The sequence below is a fragment of the Botrytis deweyae genome (assembly GCF_014898535.1).
Source record: "Botrytis deweyae strain B1 chromosome Unknown BDEW_002, whole genome shotgun sequence".
NCBI classification, from domain to species: domain Eukaryota; kingdom Fungi; phylum Ascomycota; class Leotiomycetes; order Helotiales; family Sclerotiniaceae; genus Botrytis; species Botrytis deweyae.
Window position 1 is genome coordinate 794,917 of NW_024066209.1, and position 13,869 is coordinate 808,785.

Sequence of the window (13,869 nt, forward strand, 5' to 3'; positions counted from 1 at the left end):
ACATATAACTTGAAAAGAGAAATGATTTAGAATTCTTTAGGAGATTATTAATAATATTATTATTTATATTATAAAAATATATAACCTTATTATAGAAAATAATAAGAGTAACAACTTTTATAGTTGATTAGTAATTTGGAAATAGCATTATTATTTATATTATAAGATTTTAATAGTGAGTATATTTTAATAAATAATATATTATTATATGAATTTATATAGAGAATTGTTATTAAATGAAGGTGGTGCATGGGCTCAGCAATCATCAAAGACACGCCCTCGTACTGCTTGAGTGGAGTCAAGAGAGGTATAACCACCATAGCGAGATCGGAGTGAGGCATTTGCAGGTGGCATTTGGAATTCGGCATTGTGGCGCATCTGTAAGACTTGAGTTGAGGCATGGAGTTAGAAACTTCCTTCTGCTTCTCCTTCTTCGAAACGATGTGTAGGTTCCCGAGAGCGAAACGTGGTGTTCACACCTCAAAGTGCGCATCGATCATCTTTAGTTTGGTGGTACAATATCTTGACGTATGTGGCTAGAGATGCAAAGAGCTCCTTTGAGCTTTCATCCTTACCTAGCAGTTCTAGTCTGTTAGAGATTGTAGAGCTTTGTGCTCTTTCAGGTATTTTTAATTCCTCATTTGAGGTTACTGGTCTCGTGATCGCAAGTCCCATGTTCAGTCAGATCTCACAGATATTCTGATTTATATTTACAGCTGGAGTCTCTTTGAAATCAGAATCCTATGGCGGTCAACCATAACAGGAAGGTTGCCACAAGATTTGGAATAATTGCGTGCTTGCACAGCTCTCAGCATGTGGAATCAATTGAACTTTTCAAGCTCTCCTATTGGACAAAGTCATGATTTGTCAGATTCGTGGAAGCTTGGGCCAGCTTTTTCTTATTGTTCAACCCCTCCATTGACCATGACGACTTGATACAATTGCCACTTCAGATTTGCTTATATTGATACTTATATCCTCAATTGTCTTTGCGCATACCTACAGTACATTCTTTACAAAAACAACCATACCACTGAATCCGAATAAAGTCCTCCAACCCAATATTAGAGATCTTTGATAATCTCAAATTCTACAATCTGCCTTCCCAACCCATCTCTTTCAAACTTTTCCTCCTCCTCATATTCCTCACAATAATGGCAGCCATGCCCAATTTCCTCAACCGTCTCATCCGGCCCTTCACATCCTCCTCCTCCCTCTCCGTTACCCCCGCCGCATCACAAGTATCCGTCCCTGAAACCGCGCAAAAATGCACCATTGCCGCAGGTTGTTTCTGGGGTGTCGAACACATGTATCGCAAAGAGTTTAGCGGGAAGGGCTTGTACGACGCGCGTGTTGGATACATTGGAGGCGATACCGAGAACCCTAGTTACAGAGCCGTGTGTTCCGGTTCTACTGGACGTATGTTATATCTTCCTCTCGTATTTGTCTTTTTCTGAAGTAATCAATACTAATACCCAATTTAGACGCGGAAGCCCTTCAAATCCACTACGATCCTGCACAAATCACCTACCGCCAATTGATAACCTATTTCTACCGCATGCACGATCCTACAACTTCAAATCAACAAGGTCCAGACAGAGGCTCTCAATATCGATCTGGAATCTTCTACCACAATGAAGAACAAGAGAAAGAAGCGCGGGAAATTACTAAGCAAGTCAATGAGAAATGGTGGAAGGGAGGTGTGGTCACAGAAATTCTGAAGGCGGGAGAGTGGTGGGATGCGGAGGCGTATCATCAAAAGTATCTGGATAACAATCCAGGTGGCTATGAATGTCCCAGTCATTTTGCGAGAAAATTCCCGCCGTTGGAGGACTAGTTTGTGATGGAGGGAAATTTGGGGATTCAACATGATAGATGATAGATGATGGAAAGATTGACGATTTGCGGGAGGATTGTGGATGCAGTGTATTATACCGAAAGAATTTAATTTTGCAAAACACACATACTACTTCGTTATCGCAAGAATGACAACGATTTCCAAAACATCTGAAAATCTTCTCGTGAATAAGGTATCAAGTATGGCAACCACGGTATTGCGGACACGGGATTCATTTCCTCAAAGCATATTTTGGGATACATACATATATACTTGCACATGACAAAGTAAATCACAACTCGCGTAAATCAAGGAGGAGCACGAGGGAGTAGAATTCATCCTTCTCAATTCGTCTCCTGAATGCAATTCAATATCCAGATATCGAAATGATGCTTATTTCAAGGGTATGAGTACTTCGCATAAGAAGATGTATACAAAACTTGATATTGGTTAGTGGTTCTCTGGGGCCTAGGTGGGTAGGTAGGTAGGTAGGTAGCTGGAGGTAGGTAGGTAGGTACTTTGTGTTTTTGTTTGTGTTTGTTTTATGATGTGAAAGTTGAGTATATAGGATGAGATGGATGAGATGGGTGAATGAGATGAGATTATTCTTTAACCTATAATACATAACAGATATCTCACATGCGAATTAGATCTTTGATAATAAAATAGATTGGATTTCTGGTTTTTGATTTCTGGTTTTTGATTTCTGGTTTTTGATTTCTGGTTTTTGATTTCTGGTTTTTGATTTCTGATAGGTTCAGTTATGTTGAAATATTACCTACTCATAGGAATATCGTAAGGGGATGGTTAGGTAGGTAGTTAGAGTAAAGAGTATTATCTGCTTTTGTCAACGTTTGTGAGGTTTGCTTTCTCTGCTATTTTTCTGAGGGAGAGGAGAGGAGAGGTGAGGGAGATGTGAGAAGATGAGAAGGTGATTTGGGTGTGGAATTAGGGGTGTGTTAGTTGGGATTTTATTGGGAGAATGGAGGGTGCGGTGCAGGGCGCGGGAGGGATTTGGATGTGGAAAGGAGTCAGAGCATATGTTGATGTCGAAAGCTGGTGGGTGGTTTGTAAATTATAGTGAGATTTGCTTGTATTTTGATATCCTGATATAGTTCTGGGTTTTACTGGGAAATTTGTATTTGTATTTGTATAATGGTGGGGTGGTGTTGTTGGATTTGAGTAGTGTTTAGATTGGAATCATATCTATCATCTTAATCCCGTCTCGTTACATGATGATGTAGATTTCCTACAAAAGCATTTTCAGATACTTTGGATCAGTATTAGAATGCTCTTCTAATTTGTAGCTTCTTGTTTCATAGGATCGATCCTTTTTGATACCACAAACTACCACGGCATTTCCTCTCACACATCTTGTCATGAGGACTTGTCTTCGGTGTCATTATCTCTGATACTCATATCTTGGATGGCATCAACTTTAGTGTTATCGATTAGCTTTTAGTAATATATAATGGAAGTTGTCGCTTAGCAAATGATGTTTTTGAAGCTCCTTTGATAAACTTTTCTGGCTTCACTAGAAGATTTGCAATGGATGCAATGTAAGTCACTGCTCCGAACGAACTGAAACTACGCATGAATCGAGTATTCTCCCGTCAACTATCGCCACGGACTTGAGCTCTGTGAATCAATATTTAGTGTGAGGGGTTTCTTAACTCCGAATGCAAGCGCGGCTTTCCTCCCGAATTATGTCTGGAATATATATTAGCAGTCTTTGATCGATTGAATAGTATGCTTTATTTACTCTTGATGTGTATTTCCCGACTGGCGCACTGGAAATCTGCGGGACCTCAAATGCACGAGTGACATCTGTGTAAGACTTGGAAAAACATTCGTCTTCCTATATTTATCACATTGTATGATAATGCAATACATTAGGATGTGTATGGTCAGAGTCAAAAGCAATGAAGAGTGAAGAAGGAAAGGAAGGAAAGTGCTTGATAATTAAGTAGACAGTGATAGTGATAGTGGAGTGGAGCACGCGGGGAGACGCTAATGCACACAGATAAGCCCTACAGAGTCCCTGATCATGTGACATCCTCAGAATTATGTCCAAGCTTGTTGTTGAATTGGAAGAGAAAACCTAAGGCAGCAAGCATAATTGAGCTCTTTCCTTTCAAAGTGATTCGATAATCTACAAACTCCCTACTCCCCAAGTAACCAAATCTTACCGTTTTTTTTTTTCACGAACCATGGATCCTGGACGAAGAGCCATGTTGGAAGGTCGTGCGCCTCGGGCAAGAGATATCACATCTCCTCGTCGCGACGATGCCAATCGAGTTTCAAAACCACAACGACCGGCAGGCAACTCCAATTCCAGACCTTATCGCAACAACCAAAGTCTCGAAGACGAACAATCAAAGAAATGGGTAGCAGAAGAGGATACGTTCGTTCTAAAGCAAGCAAAGAAGAAGGCAGACATTAGAGTTAGAGAAGGAAGAGCAAAACCAATTGACTGGCTGGCGGTCATTCTTCGAGTGATCGATCCCGATAAAGATCTCCTTGATGCCGACGAAGAAGAGGTTCAACTCGATGTTGTAGACCCAGAGGGTGTGTTTGAAGGGCTCAATGATGCGCAACTAGGAGAGCTGGAGACCGACATTAATTCTTACATTGCTTTGGAGAAGAACAAAAAGAATCAAGATTATTGGAAGACGATGCAAATTATCTGTCATGAGCGCCGTCAGAAATTAAAACCAGTCGGTCCTAATGAACGAGCTGTAAGCTCCGTTGCTGCAGATGTGGACAAACTACTAGGACCCAAAACATATGAGCAGCTGGAAAGTTTGGAGGGACAGATTAGAGCAAAGCTCCGTTCGAACGAACCAATAGATACAGATTACTGGGAACAACTCTTGAAGAGTTTATTAATTTGGAAGGCGAAAGCTAAACTAAAGAAGGTGTATCAATCTGTGCTGGACAATCGACTCGACGCCTTACGAAAAGAACAACAGGAGGAGGCAGAAAGTGTTCAAAAGAAGTTACAAGTGCTATTGTCTGGCCCAACGCCAGTGGTTGAAGAGGGATCCGAAATACCGAATTCGATCGCCGTGCAAACATCTCGTCGTCAGCCTCACTTTGCCTACTCAGAAAAGCATGACCCAGAACCGTTACTCAAACTACGGACTGAAGACAAATCAGGCGAGATTGTTGACGAATCTGATTTCCTCAAAAAGATCGTGGCCGAGCGCCGCAAAGTCTTGAAGCTAGGTTACGTGCCTTTACGTCCACTTGGTACAGAGAAGAGTATTCCGGGCTCCGTCAGTAAACCCAGCACATCTGTCAACAATGCGCCTCCAGGTACACAGCGCTTTTCCGCCGTAGTCACTGAAGATTTCTCACAAGCTACAAAAGCATTGTACGATAGAGAGGTGGCAAGAGGGGTGAATGAGAATGAGGAAATCTTCACCGCGGAGGAAAGTCTTACAACAACTTCGGCTCCTCAATGGGCAGACAAATACAGGCCAAGGAAACCGCGTTATTTCAATCGAGTTCAAATGGGTTACGAGTGGAACAAATACAATCAAACTCATTACGATCATGACAATCCCCCTCCAAAAGTTGTCCAGGGTTACAAATTCAACATATTTTATCCCGATCTTATTGACAAAGCGAAGGCGCCAACATTTCGAATCATTCGGGAACATGGTCGAAAGAGAGGAGAATCATTTGCGCCTGCTGGAGAGGAAGATACGTGTCTACTTCGCTTCATAGCGGGACCTCCTTATGAGGACATAGCCTTCCGTATTGTTGATAAAGAATGGGATTATTCTGCGAAGAAAGATCGTGGCTTTCGCAGTACTTTTGACAAGGTATGTGTGTGGCTTTAATGTTCTGTTGTTCTGCATCTTGTCTACCCGTCATGCAGTGACAACCTCTAAACCTTACTTCTGTCTCTGAAGCTTGTTCCTTGCTGACATGTTCACCAGGGTATTCTCCAATTACACTTTCAATTCAAAAAGGTCAGTAACAATCATAATAAAACACAATATTCCCACTTTTTGATTGAAGCTAATTTGTCATTCAGATATACTACCGAAAGTAATCACGATTCGCGAGTTTCCTGCTTGCCTCATTGTGGCACCAGAGTTTGGGAAGTATCAATTTGGTTGAGATTTTTCTTTAGCAATCATTGAGCTCACAAATAAACATCCCCAGATTTCTTCCACGTGTGTTATATCACACAAAGGAACCTTGTACTTCCGTCAAAAATAATACTACGTACATGACGGCAACGATTCGATGCATGAGAGCAGCGTTAACACGGAAAAATGAAATGAGATCATCAACACTATCTATACATGGAAGCATTAACACCGGAAAATACAATTGAGATTATTAACATTCTTTGTGTATCTGATGACCTTTCTTAATGGCTTTAATAGTAATAATTTGGTACTATTGGCACAGTTTAAAGCAGTAGTGGGATGGAATCTAGAGGTTTACTAGACCTTTTTCTCAATGCAAAGTAGCTGCATTTTCAAACTTGACACAAAACTCCGGTTCGGCTTTCGTTCGTGGGTATCGTTAAGATTGCTGGTTGAGTAAGTCGAAACGGTTTTACGGGTGGCTGATTTCCACATATTCCAGTTACTTCAAACAAAAACATCTCTGTGTTCCTTCTAGAATAAGAATCAAGAACAATTGAACCAGACAATTCTTTGTGATTGTGCCCGCTCGAGGCTGACGGTGAAACATTAGAATACTCTTCTAGGTTTAAGTTCAAACAATGCCTCTCCTGGCACAATCTTTAGCGTTATGCAGCATCCCGTTTTCCTCTCTCTCTGTATTACCTGGATGTGCAGAACTGCAGCCCACCTATTTACAGCAGAACAACAAGCGATTGCTATTATGAATAGGTCATTGTAGAGCTCACACTGTTTTTGGAATGTTGCTGTCCGGGGAGCCTGTTTGCACACACGTCAAAGGCTTGCATCCATGTGCTGGCATTCGCTCTCCTGCATTATGGCCTTGTCTTTTCAGGACTCTATGCCCATAGTCACAAAGCTTTCAATGCTCCCACTGCTTCTTGCGTTCTAGATTTCCTCTTTTGAATAACTACACCCGAAGTCCTTTGCTATCCCAATTCTTTGAATTCTCCGAGAAGACAGACACTATCGTCTTACAATAGAGCAATCCATCTTAAGGGTAGCACTTCGTTCAATAGACACATCATCGGCAGCGAGGTTGAGTAGATTGTTTTCAGATGGTCCTCAATATGGATTCCGATCACTTTCAGCAGAATTCTCAACATCACGATTTGCCTTGGGACTTTCAAGCTTCGGAGAATATTGAAACAACAGCACATTCGCAAGCTGATGCTATATTCCCATCATTTGATGGTCTACCTCGAATGGGTCAAGAGCAGTACTTCATGGCTAGTTCAACATCATCTCCTATGCCCAATAATGACTATAACCTTACTACATCGCAAATGCCGGGCTCTCAAAACTTAACATCTTGGTCCCATCAAGCGCCATTAACTTCTGTCTTTGCGGATGACCAGAATGGTTACTCTTACGATTGTCCAGCTGATCTTTCTGGTCTTGAACAACAAAATTCTTTGAAAGCTTTCGATAATGTTCCTCGAACTACCTGGCAACAGCCTTATGCTAATATGGGCATGACATTACCGGTATATCCTTTTGATACTCGCGACAATTTTGGATCTATGGTATCATCGAGGGCTGACCATGGCGAAAGATCTGACGATTGCATCATGATGGATACTACACACAAAGCCATCAACTCTACATCTCCTTCCAGCTTATGCTCTGAAGAAGATGGACACAGTTCGCGCGAACCTACTGCAATGGATGTCGACGCTGATGGTCATGGCGCAGATGAGCAACCATACGCAAAATTGATCTATCGAGCATTGATGAGTGCCCCAGATCACTCCATGGTCCTACAAGAAATCTATCGTTGGTTCAGAGAAAACACTACTAAAGGGAGCTCGGATACCAAAGGTTGGATGAATAGCATTCGTCACAATCTATCAATGAACGCTGTAAGATTCTATGATCAAGTATGCTCAGCAATTCTGGGGCTAATATCTTCAATGGCAGGCATTCAAAAAGACAGAACGGAAAATTCCTGGAGAGGAAACGAAAAAATCCACTGAGTGGGTTTTGGAAGATTTCGCAATCAGAGATGGAGTTCAGTCTACAACTCGATATCGCAAGGGGACAGGCAACAAGAAATACGCCAAAGCAGAAAGCAATCCAAGTCAAAACTATCTAGGTCGGCACAATTATAACGCAATCAGAAAGCCTTCTTTTCACTCTGCTAGCAAGGGAAAGTTACAACGTCAAAGAGGCAGAGATGATTCAAGTTCAAGACGAATGCTCCCAACGCCCTCGAGATCTGATCCGGCAAGATATCCAGGTAGCCAATTCCATTCCTCAGATGTGACTTCTGTTCCAAGATCTCCACGACGACTACCTCTGACACCTGCCCCAGAGAGCTCCGGAACTTACAGCCCCGTTATCAAAGAGGAAAGCTACAATCCTGCATACGATCTCTACAGATTTGAGGATTGCCAAGGAGTGCTTCCCGATGACCAAGACCCGCTTTTTATGGACAGTCAAAATCCACAGTTCATGCAAGTTCATCCGATGTGCGCGAGCAACCAATACTAACCATGAAAATTTGTTGGAGGACAGAGTATCAAAGTGTTTGTTGTGTATTGTAAGGGTGGCAGATCTGCTTTGATACATCGAATAGATGCACATTTCGTTTGCTATCAAAACATTGCATTGCTGGGGGTTCGTTCATTGTATGTACTGGGATCTAATGTTGCGGTTCCTTGTCTATTTGCTATAGCTTGTCTGGAGGGTAATTGTCCAGGATCTGTAATTTCTTTGATCAACGGCATCAGCGGCAAAATTTCAAATATCGTGAGCGTTTGTATGTAGGGGTATGCCAAAGTTGTTTATTATTGTGATGGGTCATATTCTTGGTGTTCTTCAGAATTTTGAAATGTTGTGTGATTTGCTTGAGAAATGAAGTCTTCACTCCGGGTAGTGGTTCCCATGCTATTCTGCGCCGGCTATATGCCTAGATATCATCATTTTCCCTGTAGTATGAAGTAGGATTGATCTGTATTGCCTCTCTGCATCTTTGATCCGCTCGAGGGCAGGGGATGTAGGGTTCGATTGCCTCAAAGCACACTTCTCAACAAGAATTCCCGTGATTAAATTGAGGTTGAAATGCATCACCCCACCGATATCCTGGGAAATTTGTTGGTTAGATTCTATGCGGTGGCCCCGCCGGATGAAAGTGTGCGCCATCCTTCGATCCAGTAAACTCATAAGCATGCAGCATACTCCACTATCCAAAGTCCAATAGACGGTCCTTAGCATTGTTAGCGTTCAAAGGACCTTGTCCCTGTCTGTATATTGTAACCACACCTTGCTTCGAGGATGTTGAAAATGTCATCGAAATCCTTCTTCGTAGTATATTGCGTACCTACCAAGATACATCTTTACCATTACCATGAGCCTATGCTAATACGTGTAGACTCCTTCGAGCACAGCATTTCCATCAAGAGTTCTTCATCTCGATTCTCAGCTCCAGGAACCGGGCTACTGGACCACGTCCTACTATGTGAGTCCCTCGACGGAATTGAAAAACGAGCTCTTTTACAACATCAGATGGCTAGGAGCTCAACTACAGTACGACTTCGAAAGCATATACACACCATTCGACATGCAGAATATCCGCAATACGCCTCCCGTCTTGAATCAAGTTCCGTTTTCGATCAAACGAACGTGCCGACCTTTCTGGTGGTGGTGGTGACAGGTATCATTGAAAGCCACACGAGCAAGATACCGGTTTCGCTCTTGCCAGCATGCACTCAGACCGATCGGGAAGCCGGAAGAGGGATTGATCGTGACTATCGGCGAAGAATAATCCTTTCGATGTCATTCAGAAATGTTTTGACGAAAGAAACAACGCGCCAAGTCCACATACTGAGTGTTGAGAAGAGAGGCGTGCAGAGGCAGCAGCCACAACGGGTTTTCGAAGATTACAAAACATGACTCTTCCCGCGAATACCGAGCCCCTGAGGATTCTTTTCTTGCTCATTACAGGCATCAAGGTCCGAGCCGTTAATATACAGGATACCTGTTTGCTCTATCCTGTCATCAGGATTCGTTTCCTGTGCATGCACCCATCAAGAGCGCAGACCTCAATATGATGAAAAATTGCTCTGACGCTCTGCATTTCTCTTCCGCAATATGACAGGAGCTTGTTTTCGAATCAACAGGCGACTCGGATCAGTTCCCTTCATACTTATTTTTACTACTGAAAGGTGGGTCATTGATAGGGGATCGACGAGCATGTCGGCATATCAGCCGCCTGCATCGCATTACATCTTGCATTTCCCGGATGATTCCGCTAGATCTACCCGTTAGATAGTGTGAATTGAAGAAGAATGAAACATCGCTGCACCAAACCATACCGGAGATATCCCAGTACCCGCTGTATCCACCCAAAACATGCGATGTTGTTTCCAAAAACGATACGAGATAAGGCCCCTATTCAGGGCCGGAATTTGAACGAGATAAACGGTATGTCCTCCGAAAGCATGATAAGGATTTGTCAAACGCAAACACTTGAACGATTTGACACATTGGACTACCCCTGAAGCTTAATGTTCTGCCTGCAAGAGATCTGGCTGCCTGTTTTCCTTTTTGTAAGCTCAGCAATATCTTCTCGATTGATCTACGCTTGCTACCAGCTAAGTAGAGTCGCGATTCGTAACAAAGCGAGCTCTTAAAGGGCGAGGACTGAGAATTATGATGAGAAAAGGCAGAGATGGAATACACCATGTCCAAATAGTCACGTGATAGTTCGCATGATCAGTGCTCCAGTGCTTCGGTCCCTTTGTGGATTTTAATCTCCACCCGTCGCTTTCAGTATATTATCTCGTCCGAGGTTCCGAGCAATATCCAGAACCCTAATAAACACAAGTGACACTTTCTGAGACTGACCATGGCCGGTAGCATTGACTGATAGATCTTCCGCAAGGGTACAGCTCACCGGTCGGAAGAAGTTATCGAGTTCCACCAATAATCAAGTGCAAAGAGAGCTCAAAACAAGGATGAAGCTTTCTTGTACCTGAAAAAACAAAATGAACCAATACATTTTATTAAAACTTATATGGGGCTACAAATTGATGCGGGGTTTCATTCCCCCATGTTTTCCCTTGATAATCTGGGGACGAGATTATCTCCATATTTTCTTGAAGATGGGATGAAATGACAGGCGTATGCTCCAATCATGAGCTCACCGTCTTCGTCACCGAACCCAAGCCAAGGGAACAAGTCCGGAGAAATAGAATCTCCTTAATTCCCCTGAAAGTAATATGGAGGCTTTTCATGCTCAATTTAATTTGGAGACAGGGCAGTATATAAGTCCTACCAGACCCCGAGCAGAGCTATGGAAACTGCCAAGCTACTTCTTCAATCACTTGGGCAACTGAAATATCGGTTTCGTACTTCAAGATGCATTTTCAATTGAGCTCCGTTCTTTCAATTGCTTCCGCTGCAGTTGCAGTTGCAGTTGCAAACCCTACATTGCAAGACGCTTCATTGGATCAAGCGCTCGCTCGTAGAGGTCACCCAAAGCACGCATCATTATCATCAAGGCCAAACGTGCAATACTCTCCCAAGACTCCAAACACACCTGCACCTTCTCCGCCAGCCAGAACTAAGACATGCTATGTCAAGAGTTCCGGCAATGGAACAGATGACTCTCCAGCCATCATGAGCGCACTTAACGAGTGTAACAACGGTGGTCATGTAATTTTCAGTAAAGGTGTGACGTACTTGGTTGGCACAGCAATGGACTGGACTTTCCTTAAGCACATTGATCTCGGTATGCAATTTCCAATACTACGCCAATCAATGCATATTTCTTTTACTAATGAATATTGCAGACATTCAGGGTGAAATCCTCTTCTCGGACGATACAGATTATTGGCAAGCCAATGCCTTCCCATTCGTCTTCCAAAACGTGACCTCATTCTTCAAGCTTGGAGGAGAGGATGTCTTTATGTATGGTGGTGGTACCCTTAATGGAAATGGCCAAGTCTGGTACGATCTTTACGCCAAAGACATCTACACACTCAGACCAGTCCTTGTCGGAATTGATGGACTCAAGGACTCTATCTTGAGCGATTTGGTTCTACGTTATTCACCAGAGTACTACAACTTCATTGCAAATTCAAGCAATGTTGTGTACAACAATATCAACATTGCCGGAGGAAGCTCGAGCAAAAACCCTGCAAAGAACACTGATGGATGGGACACATACAGAAGTGATAACATTGTTATCCAGAACTCTGTCATCAACAATGGAGATGGTAAATACCCTTACTTCCGGACTTTGAAACCTTGCTAATCAAATTCTAGATTGTGTATCTTTTAAGCCCAACAGCACAAACATCTTAGTTCAAAACCTTTTATGCAATGGTTCTCACGGAATCTCCGTTGGATCCCTCGGTCAATATCCTGGAGAATTTGATATCGTCGAAAACGTATACGTCTACAACACCTCATTGCACAACGCCACCGACGGTGCACGTATCAAGGTTTGGCCAAACACCGCATCAGCTCTCAGTGGTGATCTCCAAGGTAAGAAAATTCCCCTACGCTCATCTACCGATTACACAACTAACACACCTACAGGAGGCGGAGGATCTGGCAGAGTAAACAACATCACTTACGACACAATGTACATCGATAATGTTGATTACGCCATCGAGGTCGACCAATGCTACGGTCAAAAGAACCTAACCCTCTGTCTCGAATTCCCCTCCCCTCTCACCATCACCGATATTATTTTCAGAAACTTCACCGGAAAAACCAGCACCAAATACCAACCACAGATTGGTACATTTGCTTGTTCGAGCGAGTCAGTTTGCAACAATATCGTCGCGAGTGACATCAACGTCTTGAGTCCTAAAGGTGTAGATGAGGCTTATTGTCTTAATGTTAATGAGACCGCGTTGGACGTTACTTGTACTACAAATTTTTTAGGGTTTAACTAGGTGGATGGATTTTGACCGCACCTAGTTTATTTGGAGAGACGTTGTATAACTTAAATGATGTTATGTTAATGCTATAATTTTGTTAAGATAAATTGGTCTTGATGTGTGAAGTCGGTGTGCTGCACGATGCTTTGTTATCTTATCATACAAGTGTACATTTTCTACGAAGACCCCTTTCATCTCACCATTCTTTTGTATCGCTTCTCTCGTCGCATATCGCACTTGAAACTTCACAACTCTCGGCCAGATTTACACATATACACACACCCATCCTTCAATCAAGGTATCTGAAGAACGACGCATTCGTTTCTACACTTCATAGCCTATCAAACTTTTTCTCATCATTTCGTCCGAAAATTCCTTTTCCTCACTGTACAAATCTCATTCAGATATCAACTCGTATTTAAAGTTTCAATTAAATAAAGCTCGTTCCATTCCAGGTTACTCCGAGCCCCTTTTCAACCCGTTTTTTAAGGTTCCGATTAACGTTGCATTTAAAGTTTCCTCGGTCCTTGCGAACCTTGTATCTGGATTCTGAAGGTGGACATGAAATGAAATTTCATTCAGATTTGCGGGAAGTCTCGTCCGAACTTCAATATACTGCACGTTTCATCTTGATGTTTGTTTGTATTGGTACTTCTTTTGCTGTGTGCTTATCTAGTCGAGGAATGATAAGAGGATATATAAGTTGTGTGGATTCCATGCTGCACTTTGGGTAGTTAGCATTTCTTCTCTTCATCTTCTCTTCTTTGTTTCTTTCTTCTTTCTTTTTATTTTCATTTTCATTTTTTCTTCCTCCTCTTCCTTCTTTCTTTTCCTTCTTTTTTTGGCTCATTTGATGGAGGTTCTCAATAATGTAGATGAACTTGACGCTGCTCTCTATCGAAGAAAACGATTGAACGTATTCTAGTAGAGGACCAAGTGCATACCTACGCATTATATATGCATATGCGTACTA

General features: G+C 42.4%; 5 protein-coding genes across 5 annotated transcripts; all 5 read left to right on the forward strand.

The window, feature by feature from the left end:
- Window positions 1–1,154: 1,154 nt before the first annotated feature.
- On the forward strand, window positions 1,155–1,837 carry EAE98_000939 (uncharacterized protein; the record flags this gene model as incomplete). Its single annotated transcript, XM_038948556.1, has 2 exons — window positions 1,155–1,419; window positions 1,485–1,837. 2 exons carry the CDS (start codon window positions 1,155–1,157, stop codon window positions 1,835–1,837), a joined length of 618 nt encoding a protein of 205 aa, XP_038814822.1.
- Window positions 1,838–4,047: 2,210 nt separating this feature from the next.
- Window positions 4,048–5,900, forward strand: EAE98_000940 (uncharacterized protein; the record flags this gene model as incomplete). The annotated part of the gene is made up of 3 exons (XM_038948557.1): window positions 4,048–5,667; window positions 5,785–5,817; window positions 5,883–5,900. 3 exons carry the CDS (start codon window positions 4,048–4,050, stop codon window positions 5,898–5,900), a joined length of 1,671 nt encoding a protein of 556 aa, XP_038814823.1.
- Window positions 5,901–7,061: 1,161 nt separating this feature from the next.
- EAE98_000941 (uncharacterized protein) lies at window positions 7,062–8,496 on the forward strand (the record flags this gene model as incomplete). The annotated part of the gene is made up of 2 exons (XM_038948558.1): window positions 7,062–7,865; window positions 7,924–8,496. 2 exons carry the CDS (start codon window positions 7,062–7,064, stop codon window positions 8,494–8,496), a joined length of 1,377 nt encoding a protein of 458 aa, XP_038814824.1.
- Window positions 8,497–9,288: 792 nt separating this feature from the next.
- Window positions 9,289–9,897, forward strand: EAE98_000942 (uncharacterized protein; the record flags this gene model as incomplete). The annotated part of the gene is made up of 1 exon (XM_038948559.1): window positions 9,289–9,897. One exon carries the CDS (start codon window positions 9,289–9,291, stop codon window positions 9,895–9,897), a length of 609 nt encoding a protein of 202 aa, XP_038814825.1.
- Window positions 9,898–11,364: 1,467 nt separating this feature from the next.
- EAE98_000943 (uncharacterized protein) lies at window positions 11,365–12,911 on the forward strand (the record flags this gene model as incomplete). Its single annotated transcript, XM_038948560.1, has 4 exons — window positions 11,365–11,737; window positions 11,799–12,224; window positions 12,274–12,495; window positions 12,550–12,911. The coding sequence occupies 4 exons, from the start codon at window positions 11,365–11,367 to the stop codon at window positions 12,909–12,911; spliced, it is 1,383 nt and encodes a 460-aa protein (XP_038814826.1).
- Between the last annotated feature and the right edge of the window lie 958 nt (window positions 12,912–13,869).